This window comes from Aotus nancymaae, unplaced genomic scaffold (assembly GCF_030222135.1).
Source record: "Aotus nancymaae isolate 86718 unplaced genomic scaffold, 86718_ANA_hifiasm-v0.15.2.pri h1tg000076l, whole genome shotgun sequence".
NCBI lineage: Eukaryota > Metazoa > Chordata > Mammalia > Primates > Aotidae > Aotus > Aotus nancymaae.
Genome location: NW_026988491.1, coordinates 4,123,521 through 4,138,618, shown reverse-complemented (window position 1 = coordinate 4,138,618; position 15,098 = coordinate 4,123,521). Strand labels below are relative to the sequence as shown.

At 60.7% G+C, this 15,098-nt stretch overlaps 2 protein-coding genes and 1 long non-coding RNA gene across 4 annotated transcripts; 2 read left to right on the top strand and 1 right to left on the bottom strand.

Annotated features, from left to right (window-relative positions):
* The first annotated feature begins 441 nt into the window (after nt 1-441).
* LOC135271303 (uncharacterized) lies at nt 442-3,921 on the top strand. Its single transcript, XR_010339418.1, has 2 exons — nt 442-962; nt 3,085-3,921. It is a non-coding gene; the product is annotated as an uncharacterized LOC135271303 (long non-coding RNA).
* A 1,009-nt stretch (nt 3,922-4,930) lies between these two features.
* Nucleotides 4,931-7,722, top strand: RASL10A (RAS like family 10 member A). Of its 2 annotated transcripts, XM_012464945.3 has the most exons (3): nt 4,931-5,605; nt 6,664-6,788; nt 7,104-7,722. In XM_012464945.3, exons 1-3 carry the CDS (start codon nt 5,387-5,389, stop codon nt 7,369-7,371), a joined length of 612 nt encoding a protein of 203 aa, XP_012320368.1. In that variant the 5' UTR covers nt 4,931-5,386; the 3' UTR covers nt 7,372-7,722. The 2 variants fall into 2 exon arrangements, 1 of the variants encoding a protein (XP_012320368.1); XR_001109369.2 differs by lacking the exons at nt 4,931-5,605; nt 7,104-7,722 and adding an exon at nt 5,642-6,417 and having other exon boundaries at nt 6,664-6,747.
* Nucleotides 7,723-7,869: 147 nt separating this feature from the next.
* GAS2L1 (growth arrest specific 2 like 1) lies at nt 7,870-13,253 on the bottom strand. The gene is made up of 5 exons (XM_012464942.3): nt 11,554-13,253; nt 10,091-10,198; nt 9,903-9,999; nt 9,639-9,810; nt 7,870-9,182 (listed from the first exon to the last, which is right to left on the bottom strand). The coding sequence occupies exons 1-5, from the start codon at nt 12,184-12,186 to the stop codon at nt 8,147-8,149; spliced, it is 2,046 nt and encodes a 681-aa protein (XP_012320365.2). The 5' UTR covers nt 12,187-13,253; the 3' UTR covers nt 7,870-8,146.
* Between the last annotated feature and the right edge of the window lie 1,845 nt (nt 13,254-15,098).

Here is a 15,098-nt window from a genome sequence, read left to right as displayed (position 1 = left end):
CAGTGGCATGATCTCAGCTCACTGCAACCTCTGCCTCCTGGGTTCAAGTGATTCTCCTGCCTCAGCCTCTGGAGTAGCTGGGACTACAAGCCCCCGCCACCATACCCGGCTAAGTTTTGTATATTTTTTGTACTTTTTTTTCTTTTTCTTTTTTTTATTGAGACAGAGTTTCGCTCTTGTTACCCAGGCTGGAGTGCAATGGTGCTATCTTGGCTCACCGCAACCTCCGCCTCCCGGGTTCAAGCAATTCTCCTGCCTCAGCCTCCCAAGTAGCTAGGACTACAGGCGTGCACCACCACGCCCAGATAATTTTTTTGTATTTTTAGTAGAGACGGGGTTTCACCATGTTGACCAGTATGGTCTCGATCTCTTGACCTCGTGATCCACCCGCCTCGGCCTCCCAAAGTGTTGGGATTACAGGCGTGAGCCACCGCGCCCGGCCTTATTTTTTGTATTTTTAATAGAGACGGGGTTTTGCCATGTTGGCCAAGCTGGTCTCGAATGCCTGCCCTTGTGATTCGCCCACCTCGGCCTCCCAAAGTGCTGGGATTATAGGCGTGAGCCACCACGCCCGGCCCAATTTTTTAAAATTTTTATAGAGATGAGGTCTCACTATGTTGCCCAAGCTCGTCTGGAACTCCTGGGTTCAAGCAATCCTCCCACCTTGGCCTCCCAAGGTGCTGGGATTACAGGCGTGAGCCACTGCACCCAGCCCAAGGTGCAGAGAATGTAAGTAACTTGCACAGCTGACACAAACCTAGAAGGAAGCTTCAAACCCAAGTGAAGAAAGCTTCAGATGCTTGGAAGCACAGCCCTGCCCGGCCACCTCGTGTCCTGATGGCTGTAAGACCAGCCTTCAAGAGGCTGCCTGGCTGCGATCAGTGGGAGTCACCATGACGATGTCCAAGGACCCACTACACCCCAAGCATGTGAGCTGTGACCCCCATTCGTGGCTGCAGGAGGTGAGTTACTGCTGGTGTGGAGCCATGATTCCTGGCCAGGACAGATCATACTTAGTGGTCACTGGCATGACCCAGCAGAGGAGTCCACAACAAACACCCCCAGGAGCTGGATACAGTCTGTGGTGCCTGACTCCAGGGATGGGCTGGAATCAGGCCCAGTTGGGAAGAAGCCATATGGGTGAAGGCTAGGTGGCTGGTGTTAGGAGGCTGTGGACAATGAACTGGGGGAAGCAGAATTCCCCACCCAGTGCCTGCCCCTGTTCAGCCATCCCCACCATGTGTATAAGCCCCTCACCTCTCACCAGGCTGGTGCTTCCCTAGACCTCCTCATCTCCCCAGGCCTGAACCAGCCCAGGGCTCCTGTCTTCACCTGTCCCTGCCTAGCTGCATGTCTGTCTCTTTCTCCCTGCCACAGAGGGCAAGCAAGGACCACCTTGGCCATTGTGCCCAGTGCCAGTCCCATCTGCTAAAGGAGCAGATGCATGGTTGGCGAGTGGTTCCTGGAGCACTGGATGGGGGCATGTGAGGAGCGCCTGGGAAGCCCCTGGGGAATAGGGATTAGAGAGGGGTAGCAGGCAGGAGCCCCACAGCCTTTCCTTGGGAAGGAGTGAGGGGAATGATGAGAGAACCCTGAAATCCACATCCCAGGCAGACAGGCAGATTGAGCCTGCCAGTCTTCGGAAAGCCTCACACAGGGCTGCCCACTCCCATCAGGGCTCAGCTCAGGCCCTGTGGATTAGGGGTCTCCTAGAGGCCTCCCTCAAGTCCATCCCCACGGGGGGCTTCAGTAGGGAGCTTCAGTTGAGCACTTCCTTAGAGCTCTTTGGGTCCAGATGAAGCTAGGCTTCTCAGAAAGCCAGCTCTGGAAGCCAAGGCCTAGGTTCCGGTCCCTGTGCTGCCATTTTCCTGCTGGGCAACTGTGGCCCAATCATGGCGTCCCTGGGAGCCTCTGAGCGTGAGGCTGTGGTTCAGGCTTGGCACATCGCAGGCCCTTGATAAATGGGCACTGCTGCTAGGAATGCTGCTGTGAGAGTTTCCTAGGGAACGTGACATGCTTGTGGGGTTTGCAGGGCTTGGTGGGAGCCTCAGGATGTTCCCAGTCAACAGTGCCCCTTCAGGGCCGGGCGTGGTGGCTCACGCCTGTAATCCCAGCACTTTGGGAGGCCGAGGTAGGCAGATCACCTGAGGTTCGGAGTTCGAGACCAGCCTGACCAACATGGAGAAACCCTGTCTCTTAAAAAAAAAAAAAAGAAAAAAAAAAACAGTGCCCCTTATCCTTGCCATCCAAAAATACACATGGGTACCAGAGACGCCTCACACACAGCTCTGTCTGCAGTGTCAGAAAGAGAAGCAAGGAAGGCTTTCCAGAGGAAGAACACCCAGGGGTGGGCAGGAGTGCACCTAGCATTGAGAAGACCTTAAAAAAGACCGTCCTGGGCCAGGTGCGGTGGCTCACGCCTGAAACCCCAGCACTTTGAGTGGCCGAGGCGGGTGGATCACCTGAGGTCAGGAGTTCAAGACCAGCATGACCAATATAGTGAAACTCTACTAAAAATACAAAAATTGGCTGGGCATGGTGGCATGCACCTGTAGTCCCAGCTACTTGGGAGGCTGAGACAGGAGAATTGCTTGAATCTGGGAGGTGGGGGTTGCAGTGAGCCAAGATCGTGCTGTTGCACTCCAGCCTAGGTGACAGAGCAAGACTCCGTCTCAAAACAAAAAACAAAAAAACGTCCTGGGCCGGGCGCAGTGGCTCATGCCTGTAATCCCAGCACTTTGGGAGATCAAGGCAGGTGGATCAGGAGGTCAGGAGTTCGAGACCAGCCTGGCCAACATGGCAAAACTCTGTCTTTACTAAAAATACAAAAATTAGCTGGCATGGTGGCAGATGCCTGTAATCCCAGCTACATGGGAGGCTGAGGCAGGAGAATCGCATGAACCTGGGAGGTGGAAGTTTGTCTTGAGCCGAGATGGCACCATTGCACTCCAGCTTGGGCAACAGAGGGAAACTCTATCTCAAAAAAAAAAAAAAAAAAAAAAAAAAAAAAATCCTGCTGATCGCTCCACACACTACTGAGTTACTGAGTGCCTTCTTATTTATTCCTTGCCTTATTCCCCAAAGGAATTGAAGCAGCTCACAAAACCCAGAAGCCTGAAAAGTTTGGCCAGACATGGTGGCTCACGCCTGTGATCCCAGTACTTTGGGAGGCTGAGGAGGGAGAATCACTTAAGCCAGGAGTTTAAGACCAGCCTGGGCAACATGGTGAGATTACACCTCTACAAAAAATAAAAATAAACAAATTATCTGGATGTCATAGTGTGCACCTGCAGTCCCAGCTACTTTAGAGGCTGAAGCAAGAAGGACCACTTGACCCCAGGAGGTCGAGGAGGCAGTGAGCTATGATTGCACCACTGTACTCCAGCCTGAGTGACAGAGAAAGACCCTATCTCAAACAACAAAACCCAGAAGTCTGAAAAGTTACAACCTGAAAGGGGACATAAAGTGAAGGGAAATATCATGGTAGGAAAGAAAGATGAAGCCAGCAGTCTCCACTCACTGAGCTAAAAGACCTGGAATACTGGACAGAGGTGGTTCTGAGCTCCCTAGTGGCTGAGGAGAGGAGTGAAAGTGGACCCCAGCCCCTGATCCAGCATGGAAGGATGAAAGCACAGCCATTGTCCTGGAGACACTTTCTGGTTGTCAAGATGGATGGGCTCTCTGGAGGATGTGCCTCCTCCTCCTTCAGGATTTAGCTCTTCTACTTCCCCTGGGCTGGGGTGGGTACATTGTCTGTGCTTTGACAGTTCCTAGATCCCATGTGTTCTAGAACCCTCTCTCCTAAGGAAGAACATTTGTTTTTTTCTGTTGTCTGTTTTTAAAATCCATCTCAGCCTCCTGACAAGCAATAAGATTTGGAATATTTGTTGAGATGAATAAATGAACTCTTTAGTCAGTGCAGAGATGATATCTGTGCATTTTTGGCCATTTCGTGAGCACTGTCATGTGCAGGTCAGAGACGTGGGAGCCCCCACACAGCCGGGAGGAGAGCAGAGGCAGAGGATGGGGGGCTGGGCTAACCCAGGCTTTCCAAGCTGTGATGGGGCAGGAGCTTCTCCACTAGCTCCAGGGAGGGGGAACTTGGGCTTTGGGCATCTGTTTTGCAGGTTGCACCCCTTTGAGGGGAGCTACTATGGGTTGCAACTCACGCAGAAAACATGGCCTTAGTGATGGGGGTGCTCCAGCCTTGCTGGGACAGGGATCTGGGGCTAAGCAGCTGTGACTCGGTGTGCTCTTCGCACCCTCTGTCTCCACTTGCCCTCGAGGACGGCCGTCTGAATATTGTCTAGTGTGGGCCATTTACCTCATGGGCAGGAGGAAGGTAGGCGGGACCTCAGAGGTGACTTTAAGGGCCCTTCACTGACCTTCTAACCTTGCGGATTCCCCTCTCGGGCCTGTTTCTTCTCTCAACCGGGGATGCCAGGCCGAGGCTAGGATCGAGAATCACGTAGGTAATAGCTTAGTAAAGGGCCTGGCACATAGTAGGCTCTAAAGAAAGGGTCAGAGCCTCTTGAGGTGTCTGCCTGTGATGGATTTGGAGCCCAAACCCAGCGCAGTGCGGCGATTCGCCCAAGGTCACACAGCCGCCCCCCCATTCGGACCCCGGGCGGCCTGTCTCCGGGGGCCGGGGTTTGTCGGGAGCCAGCGTGGGGTGAGCAGTGTTTGGAGGAGCGGCCGCGGCCGTGGGTAGGAAGGGGTTTCTATTTTGGAGCGGGTGAGAAGAGCGGGACACGCGGAGGGGTAAGGAACGGGTGGACCCTCTCCGGGATCTCTGTCCCCTAGTCACCTTCCTGCGGCCCTTCTTGGGAGGGGCGTCCCGGGCGGTGGGGGAAGGTGGGAGGGGCGGGCGGTTACCTTATCGCCGCCTCCGGGAGGCCCCGCTCGCTCGCGCCGCCGGCTGGGGCGGCGGCTCCGGGCGCGGAAGCGAGAGAAGGACAGAGACACAGAGGCTCCGGGAGGCAGCGCTGCACCCCGCGCCCCGCACCGCTGCGGGACCCGCGCCGCAAGGGAGGCGGACCTCGGGGCCCCGCGCGGCCGCCGGCGCCTGGGTTGGCGCTGCGGGGCGGAGGCGGTGTCTGAGCACCGCGCCGGGTCTGCTCTCTCCCAAGCTTCGGCACCCGCCGGAGCCGCTCGCGCGCCCGCCACCTGTCTGCCCACTCCGCTGTCTGTCCGCCCTCATTCCGCCAGCCCCGGCCTTGGGTCTGCACACTCCGGTCTCGGTGCTCCGAGGGGCGACGAGAAACGCGGCGGGGCCAGGGCGCACTGGGCAGGGCGCGCAGGGCGCAGGGCGCACGGCCGGGGGGCACTCGGCGCAGCGCCGGCCCATGAGGCTTTCCGGCGCAGGGAGCGGCAGCGCCGGCCGGCCATGGGGGGCAGCCTGCGGGTGGCGGTTCTAGGTGCCCCGGGCGTGGGCAAGACGGCCATCATCCGCCAGTTCCTGTTCGGTGACTATCCCGAGCGCCACCGGCCCACGGACGGGCCGCGCCTCTACCGACCCGCGGTGCTGCTCGACGGCGCCGTCTACGACTTGAGCATCCGCGACGGCGATGTCGCTGACCCCGGTTCAAGCCCCGGGGGTTCGGAGGTAGCGGCTCGAGGAGCGGGCAAGGGTGTGTGACAGTGTGAGGGGTGTGCGTGCTCGGTGCACACGTGCGTGTCCGCGTGGAGGCCTCGGGAGCCTAGCTGTGGTCCGGGATGGAAGGATGCGTGTGCGTCCTGGGATACTTGCCGTTCAGCCCCTCCCGCCGACCTGGAGACGCCCAAGCCCAGGCTGGAGGCCGGGCGATTTTGCCCAGGGGCGTTCCCTTGCTCCTGTGAGCGCCTCCACCTTTGCCTGCCTCCTCTGGGGGTGTGGAGCAGCTCGTGGTGGTGCATGGCAGTGTCTCCTTGAGAGTGTGGTTTGTGTCTGGGGCCTTGAGCAGAGCTACATACAGTTGGGAGAGACTGGGGCCAGAAGCAGGGGTGTACTTTCTACTCTCTACGAGGGCTGGGGGGGTCATTCTCTGCCCCCACATTTCTGTGCCCTGGAGGGAAGGCTCGTTTAGTAATTTGTGCATAGTCGGGGACAGACCTCTGACCCTAGAGAGGCGAAGAGGAAACAGCAGGCAGGATTAAGCAGGACTTCCTGGAGGGCGTGGCATTTGAGCCGAACCTGGAAGACCGAGTGAAGTTCTGAGAACAGGAAACGGCAAAAGCATTCCAGGTGGAAAGACCAGCAGGTGCTTCCGCCAGGGGCATAAGCGGTTACAGCTGACAGTCTGGGGGCGTGGTGGACCACGAGGCTCGGGCCGAGGGCTTTGGAATTAAGTCTTAGAGGCAGTGGCAAGCACTGAGAGCGTCTGGGGAGGAGAGTGGTCTGAGCCGAGTTGGGGAAAGCTGAAAAGAGGAAGATTCGGGGTGAGCAGAGGGGAGACCAAGGGTGAAAGAGGGTGGCTGACAGGCTCCAGGCACGATTTGGAAAATTTTATCCTGGTGGTCATGAGACCGGGCCCGGGAAGCTTGGGGGAGGGGCACAGAGGTCTGGATGGAGGTGATGTTGGCCTGAGGATGAACTGTAGGTTTAGCGTCCAAGGCTCCTGCAGAGGATTCGAGAGCGGGAGGGTGAAAAGGAGGCTCCCGCAAACCCTGGCCTCCCGTCCCCAGGAGTGGCCAGACTCTAAGGACTGGAGCTTGCAGGACACGGACGCCTTCGTGCTCGTCTACGACATCTGCAGCCCGGACAGTTTCGACTACGTGAAGGCCCTGCGGCAGCGCATCGCGGAGACCAGGTGGGGGCGCGGTAGGACTGGTGGTGGGGAGCTAGGGTAGGTCTGGCGGTGGTGAGCTAGGGCAGGTCTAGCTGGGCCTTTGCTCGAAGAGAGTGTGTAGGGCCTCCCGACGTCGTGGGCCAGGTCTTAGGCCTTCGCCAGTGGAAAGGTCTTCAGCTGTATGTGATCTTTGGCCCACACGGGCCTGGAGTTCGTCGGGGGAGGGGGGTCTCTGGCCGTAGGAATGAAATGCGCCTGCGTGTGTATACCCACTGGGGGAATTCTCCGGCGGTGGGGTCTCTGGCACCGCGTCTCTCATTTCCATTCGGCCCTCAGGCCGGCGGGCGCGCCCGAAGCGCCCATTCTCGTGGTAGGCAACAAGCGGGACCGGCAGCGGCTGCGCTTCGGACCACGGCGCGCGCTGGCCGCCCTGGTGCGCAGGGGCTGGCGCTGCGGCTACCTCGAGTGCTCGGCCAAGTACAACTGGCACGTGCTGCGTCTCTTCCGCGAGCTGCTGCGTTGCGCTCTGGTGCGCGCGCGCCCTGCACACCCGGCCCTGCGCCTGCAGGGGGCGCTGCATCCGGCACGCTGCAGCCTCATGTGACCTGATTGGACCATGCCATCCATGGGCCCCACCTTGTGACTGGGCAGTCAGGGAGCTGGATTGGACAGGATCGCCCAACTTCACTCGGACAGGCAATCTCTGCCCTGATTGGATGAGGAAAGCTCCGACCCAGTCTCCTAAGCGACGGACCCCTCTTTGAACCTCATTGGACCCAACCAGGTCCCAGGCTCCTTTGGAGATAATCAGTCCTTTCTGGGGTCACAGTCTCATTAGATGGAAAGGACTTGGCTATGAATTTGACTGGAAACACGCAGCCTGCTCCTGGAGCTTCACTGGACGTATTCTTTATGCCACACCTATCGCAGGATAATAAAAGGGAAAATAATTCGAGTGCACCTGGGATTTCTGGGCCGGGCAGGGTAAAGCCTTAAGCCTAGAGGTCAGAGCTGCCAGGCTTGGCCTCCAGGCAGTTAACTCCAGGGTCCTTAAAAGGGTCTGAATGGCCCCAAGGCGGCGTCTTCAAGAAGCAGACAGGTGGCTGGAGCAAAACTTTACTATCAGAGGCTCTGCTGGGCCACAGGTCTTCAGGACACCGGGCTGCCCCGGCCTCCTCTAAGGCATTCAATATTAGTAATTAAATAGCAACGCTCATCCCCCAACCGGAATGTACAACAGAGGTCCCATTGTGCCATGTGGTCCCAAGGGGTCTGGTCCCATGAGGTCTGGTACTCGAGGTGGAGGGGGCTCCCTGATGCAGAGGGGTTAAGGCCACAAAGGAAAAGGGATGGGGTCTGGGGACAGCTGAACTGGTCCATCACATCCAGGAATCTGGCTCAACCCTTGGGGTGACTGAGTGCAGGGCATGCCAGGTCCCAAGCTCCGCGGGTCCAGAGGGGCGGCGGGGGCCCCGAGGCGTGGGGATGCGTGAGGGTTTACGGTCTGGCTGTGTGTCCATCCGACCCCGTGCCCAGGTCCTCGAGGGCTCAGGGCCAGCCAGGGGGCTCCCAGATACATCTAGTGGCCCCCCCATGCCAGGGCAGGGGCTGCCTTCATCGGAGGAGCTGGAAAGGGCTTGGCTTCGGGGCCCGGGCAGCCCATTGGCCGTCCGGCCAGAGTCCCCAGGTTGGCCACATTTGCCACCCAGGACACTGAGGGATGAAGAGGAGGAGCTGGAGGAACAGTAGGCAGAGTCAGGAGCTGGAGGGTCGGGGGCCCGAGCTGGGTCAGGGGCTGGTCCAGTGCGGGTCACGCTAGCAACAGCCTCAAGGGCCCGGGCATTGGCCAGGAACTCCTCTTCCAGGCGCTGGAACAGCTGCTGCTCCTGCTGTGGGTCGAGCTGCAGGGGTGTGCGGAAGATGCTGGCTGGTGTGGTGCCCAACTCTGGACTGGGGCTGGAGACCCGGGAAAGCCGGGATGCTGCAGGGCTGCGAGCACGGGGAGTCTGGGGTGTGCTCCTGCCCGAGCCTCCACTGCCCCTGCCCCTTGGGACCCAGGAATGCTGCCCGTCTCGATCCCTGCGCACCAGCAGCACTGCCTGCTCCTCGCGGCTCTGGCTCCGGGCCCGCCGGGCAGGGCTGGGGGCCAACAGCTGAGCTCCCCTGCCTCCTGGGGCTCCCCGGGGCCGACCCCGATCCGGCCGATCTCGCGACTGGCTGCGCGGGGCAGGAGGCCGTCTCGGAGAGGCCGGGGTGCCTGTAGTCAGCCGCCGGCTGAGTCGCTCCCTCCGGGGGCCAGTGCCTGTGTCGTCACTGCGGGAACCAAGGGGACCGCTCTGGGCAGAGGAGGCTGAGGAGTCACTGTCCCCGGAGTAGCGGCGGGTGCGGGGATGGGGGGGCAGCTGATCCCGGGGCCTGGGGCAGGGGGACAAGAGAGAGAGATGGGGTACCACAAAAAGACTGGCATTCAGAACGGGCAGAGAGGAACAGCAGGGCATGTGGCGGGTGGACAGGGCTGTCAGGGGCATCGATCTGTCCTGGGGACTTCCAGGGAGAAGTGAGCAGCTTCCTCCAGCCACCCATGGCCCCAAAAGCCACGGAAGAAGAAGTTTCCTGGGCTGTAGACACCCCCTTCCCAGGACCGGCCAGAGGAAGCAGGGGTTGGACTGGCGGCTGCCCAGCCACAGGGCCCGCCCAGCTGTGTTGCTGGTTTGGTTGGGTTGCCGTGGAGATGGGAAGCCAAGCCCGCCCCCACCCACGGGAACTTTTCCCAGGGTGTGAGTCACTCTGGCGCATAGGCAACCCATGCAGACCAGGGCTGATGCCCCCCTACCCGCTGGACCCCTCACCCTTCGTCCTCCTGCATCTCACCTGGGCGGGGTCTCGGGCCCCTCCTTTGTGTTTCGTAAGCTAGTGGGAGTCATCTCAGGCCGGGAACCCCGGCGCTCACTTCCAGGGACGGGGCTAGCAGGGCGGGGACTGGGGGTAGGCGACACCCTCTGTGGAGAAAAGGTGCGGACCCTTGGCTGGGGTGGACGGTGAGCTGCAGGGAGAGACGACAGGCAGCATGTGAGGGACAGAGCCACAGAGGGAAGTCCGCTGCCCGCCCACGCCCAGCCCTGCCCCAGCACTGACCAGTGGAGGAGCAGCGGCATGGGTCGTGCTTGTCCAGGTAATGCTCCAGCGTGTCCCAGCCGCCACCCACTCGCACCATCACATGGCTCCTCAGCACCTGCAGGCATTGGCAGGTCATGGCTGTGTCCTGGGGGCCCGGCAGCCCACCCCGTTAGCTGCTGCCCACTGGGGTGGCCACAGGCCCTTACCCGCACAAAGATGAGCAGGCTGGAGTCCCCCACACGGTACTTCCCCTCTGAGACCTTGATCATGGGGAACTGGTCTGGGCAGGTGCAGTGGCCCAGAATCTCCCTCACCTGAGGCCAGAGAGAGGGTAGGGGTCAGAGGTCAAGTCCTCCTCCTGGGGCTTAATGTCAGCCGTTCCAGGGTCAGGAGGAAGTCAGGCCTTCTGGGGAAGTGGGGATGGAGACTGTTGCCCCAGATGGGGGTACAGCTTCCACATGTGACCAGTTCCCCCTTCTTGGTTCTCTGGGCCCAGGGAGCTACCCAGGATGAGATGAGGGGGCTGTGGTCAGGCCAGGGTCTGAGACCTGGTAAGGAACATGCCAGAGGCCTGGGGGAGCCCCAGAGCCTATCCTCACTGCCCTTCACCCACTTCCCAGACAAGAAGGCTGGGGTCCACAGGGAGGTCAGGCAGGCTACGGGACACAGGTGCAGTGGGCCCCAGTCCCCTGGGTGGGCACTGATGTGGAGGGGTACCACAGACACGTGGGACACACACACAGGCCACTGGCTGGGTAAGCACACACCACATACGGTCCCCCCAGAGCCAGAGCTGCCAGGCTGGCTATGTGGGCGCCCAGCCCGCCTCCCCGCCCGCCTTCCCGCCCACAGCAGCAGCAACGCCCGCCGCCAGAGGAAATAAGCAGGTGGGGCCTTGAGTGACCCTGGCCCGGGACAGGGGGTGGGGCCCCAGGCTCTGCCCATGGCCATCCGCTATCCGCCTCCCAGGCAGGCACATCACAGTCCTGACTTTCTGATAAGAAGGAAACTCTTGGTCCAGCCCCAGGGGTGGCAGGGGCCACCCAGATCCTGGGAGACGAGAGAGTTGGGGGCAGGGCCTGGCACCTTCTATGCTTAGAATGAATCCTGAAGCTCCCAACAGGACCCTCACTCCTAGCAACAGAAGCAACTCGGCTAGACTTCCCAGGGGTGCCTGGGGAATGGGGAGATCTGCAGAGCCCCCAGGGTCACCTACTGTGTGCCAGGCACCTTGCCTAGGGCTTTCCGCACCTCATATCAACTGAGCATCACAGCACACTCAACCTCAAGCCTCCATGAAGTTGTGGGCACATCTGCCTAAGACTGAGTGCAGGGCGGGCACCAAGGAAGTGCCCCAATCATGCAGCCCCCCAGAAGAAGGAATGCACAAGCTCAGTTGGGGTACAGCACACAAAGCGAGGGAAGATCGTGCCAGGATCCCAGATCCTATCCCAAGCTCAGCTGGGCTGCATGATCTCCCCAGTACCTCCCTCTCTGTGGGCTACCCGTTCATTTCCTTGGGGTCAGGTCTACGTTCCTTGGTTTGGTGCTCAACATGGGCACTCTTTGTGGGGCAGGCTGTTCTGGGTGGACCCTGGGAGGTTCAGGGACAGATCGCAGGCCCTGGCGGTGCTGTCGGGTCCCTGATACCTGGTGCTGGGGGACTCACCAGCTCATCGAGGTTGCGCAGGTCGTTGGGCGTCATTCGGGGGCCGCGGGCAGGAGTCCCTGGTGCAGAGGCGGTTTCAGTGGTGTCCTCCCCAGCAGTAGGGGCGTTGGGGGCTGGGGGTGCAGCACGCAGCTCCCGCTCAATCTCCTGCTCAAACTGCACTAGGCGTGGGGCGAGCAGGCCCAGGCGGGCCCCACGCCGCGCCACCTCCAGCAGGCACAGCACTACGCTCTTTTCATTTTTGCGCAGCACCAGGTCCTCGGTCTCAAACATAAGCACCTCCGGCACTCCCAGCTCCGTGCGGCACCAGCCGATGAAGGTGGCCACGTTGTCGCGGGCCATGAAGGAGCCGGGCACCACACTGTGCGCCTGGAAGGCCACACCTCGGGCTGGGCGCGCAGCTGCCAATGCGCGGGCAGCCTCGGTCACAGCATTGGCATGTTGGCACAGGGTTGTGCCCGTGGCCAGCCCCGTCAGGAAGCCATCGCCACCACCCGGGAGACCCAGGTCGTACAAGGCATTGAGCCACTCGGCCAGGTCCTCCTTCATGGCCTCCACGTAGGCCTCACTGGAGCGGAACGGCCGCACGCTCTTGGCCGCCGAGCCCGCAATGCCCGCCACTGGGTCCGCCATGCCCGGACCAGCCGAGTCACTGTGGGCAGGAACACAGGTCAGGATTGCTGTGAGGACCCAGCAAGCACTCAGTATAAACTAAGCTGCTGGCCCCCTGCACCAGTCTGTCACTTGGGCCAAATGCCTGGTTTCCATGTTGGCTCCGGGAAACATCAGTGCCTCAAGTTTCCTCATCTGCGAATGGGTACAGTACCATTCCCTGCCTCATAGGACTCTATGGGATAATTTTTATAAACCTAGGGTTCACAAGTGTTTGCTGTGTGGCTTTCTGGGGTGGAAACTGGGGCTTGGCTGGGGCCTCTCTCAGGCAGGGAGGTGCCCATTGTGAATGGCTGGGACCTAGAGAGGTGAAGACAAAGGCTAGGGCCCTCAGTGGACACAAAAGGAACCCAGGTCCTGACCTCAGAGTGGGTTATCTGCATGGCTCAGGGCTGGTGCCCACCCCACACGCTGTGGGAAGGTCCCCGCGCCTCCCTTGGCCCCCCTTCCATAAGGGCTGTGCCATCATGAACAACGACATAGCAGCAGCAGATAGTGTCAGTAACAGCATGACCGCATTAAGGCTGAGCGCGCGGAGACATCATTTCCATTTTACAGATGAGGAAACTGAGGCGCAGAAAGGGTTGAGCTCGTGAAGGTCGCAGAGCCATGGATGGAGGACCCCAGGCGGTGCAGCGTGGCTGGTCTCGGCAACCCGGGGCAGGGCCAGGCCCCGCCTCCTCCAAGAAGCCTCCCCAGCTCCACAGGCCGGAGCCTGTGGCGCCAGGGCTCCGAGCGGCCTCCGCAGGCCCCACCGGTGCTCGGGCCTGGGCCCAGAGAGGGCACGGGGCCGCCCAAGGTCACACAGCCCCAGGAAACAGAGGCCGCGGACGCCGCTGCCCGGCCCCGCCGTCCGTGCGCATCGGGCAGGGAGTGCTGGGGGTCCCCGCGCTCACCTGGCTCATCCCGCGGCCCCGGGGAGCATCGCCCCGGCGGGGGCCGGAGCCGGGCCGGGCCCGCCGCAGGGAGGCGCCGCCCGAGCCGCAGCTCGATCCGTCCCGCGCCGCAGCCTCCTCCTCGCCGCTGTCTCCGCCCCGCCTCCCTGGAATTCGGATCCGGCCCAGAGGGGGCGGGCGGGCGGGGCCGTGTGCTCTTAAAGGGGCCGCCTTTTCCCCGGGCTGGCGGGGCAGGCTGGGAAGGAGCTGGGGTCTCCCGGAGCGATAGGGCTAGGAGCCCTGGGTCTTCGAGCGCCCTCGGCGCAGAGGGCCCCAGGGCCCCCAGACGACTGCGACCAGCGCAGGCGCCTCACCCCCACCCAGCCTAGTCCCCACGGCCCCATCCACCCTCTTTGGTCTCCTGCGGAGGAGGTTGGGACCTTTTAATCGCCCCCCTCCCCGGACGGTGGGCTCCCCAAGCGGACGCACAGCACGGCCTGTTCCCAAGATGAAGTCAGGAAGCGATAGCAGCCGGGGGCTGCAAAGTCACCTCCTCCCGGGTGGACCTCCCCAGGCCAGATAACTGGCACCGCCGCGGGGAGGGGGAGGATGGCCCGGGTGACTGACGCCCACTCGGCCAGGGCTGCGAGGGCTCCTTGTGCTCCCTGAATGCTCGTTTTTGACCCTGAGGTTAGGGGAACCCATTTTACAGATGAGGATACTGGAACTCAGAGAAGTAGGCAGGGGGCCAAGGCCGGGGTTCTGCAAAGAACAAGGTACAGAGGCACCGGAGGCCGGCCGGACGTGGGAGGGTTAAGCCCCGCTGGGCGCTTTTTAAACTGCAGAGGACGGACGTGGAGATCAGCGGGAAATCCTGCCCCCTGCTGCTGTCGGCTGGGCTGGGTGGGACGCTGGGCGGGTCTGGGCGGCAGCCATGCTGCACGGGCGGGGCCGGCCTGCAGGGAAGCGCCGCCAACCGCAGCCAGGCTCAGAGCTCTAGTAAGTCTCCTACTGTGTGCTGCCGGGCCTGCTCTGCGCCCTTGACCTGAACGGACTGGTGTGTCACCTCTGTGAGGGACACTCGTGCCCAACTGGGGTGCCTGGTCAGGAGAGCAGCTGGTGGAGCTGGGATTTGAACATGACGATTATGGGAATGCCCTCGTCCTAGGATCAGCAGCATTTGTTGAGCACCTACTGTGAGCCAGGACTCTTGGTGCCAGACACCACTCACAGGCATCATCCCAGAGTTCTTGTGACCTTTTCTTTCCTTTTTTTTTTTTGAGATGGAGTCTTACTGTGTCACGCAGGCTGGAGTCCAGTGGCTCAATCTCAGGTCACTGCAACCTCTGCCTCCTGGGTTCAAGCCATTCTCCTGCCTCAGCCTCCAGAGTAGCTGGGATTACAGGTGCCTGCCACCATGCCCAGCTAATTTGTGCATTTTTAGTAGGGACAGGATTTCACCATATGGGCCAGGCTGGTCTCAAACTCCTGATCTCAGGTGATCCACCCACCTCAGCCTCCTGAAGTGCTGGGATTACAGGCATGAGCCACCGCACTCAGCCTCTTTATTTTCGTTTTTTGTTTGAGACAGAGTCTTGCTCTGTCACCCAGGCTGGAGTGCAGTGGTGCAATCTCAGCTCACTGCAACCTCCACCTGCCGGGTTCAAACAATTCCCCTGCCTCACCCTCCTGTAGTCCTGTAGACGGGACTACAGGCACACGCCACCACGCCCCGCTAATTTTATCTATTTTTAGTAGAGACAGGGTTTCACCATGCTGGCCAGGCTGGTCTTGAACTCTCGACTTTGTGATCTGCCCGCCTCGGCCTCCCAAAGTGCTGGGATTACAGGTGTAAGCCACTGCACCCAGCACTTTAGCCTGGGCCACAGAGTGAGGCTCCATCTCAAAAAATAAAATCCCTTATCAGGAAAAGAGGTGAGGGAGGAAGGTCGGGGCTACCTGGAGGGGGAGAGTGTTTCAGGGAGAGGGAACAGCCAG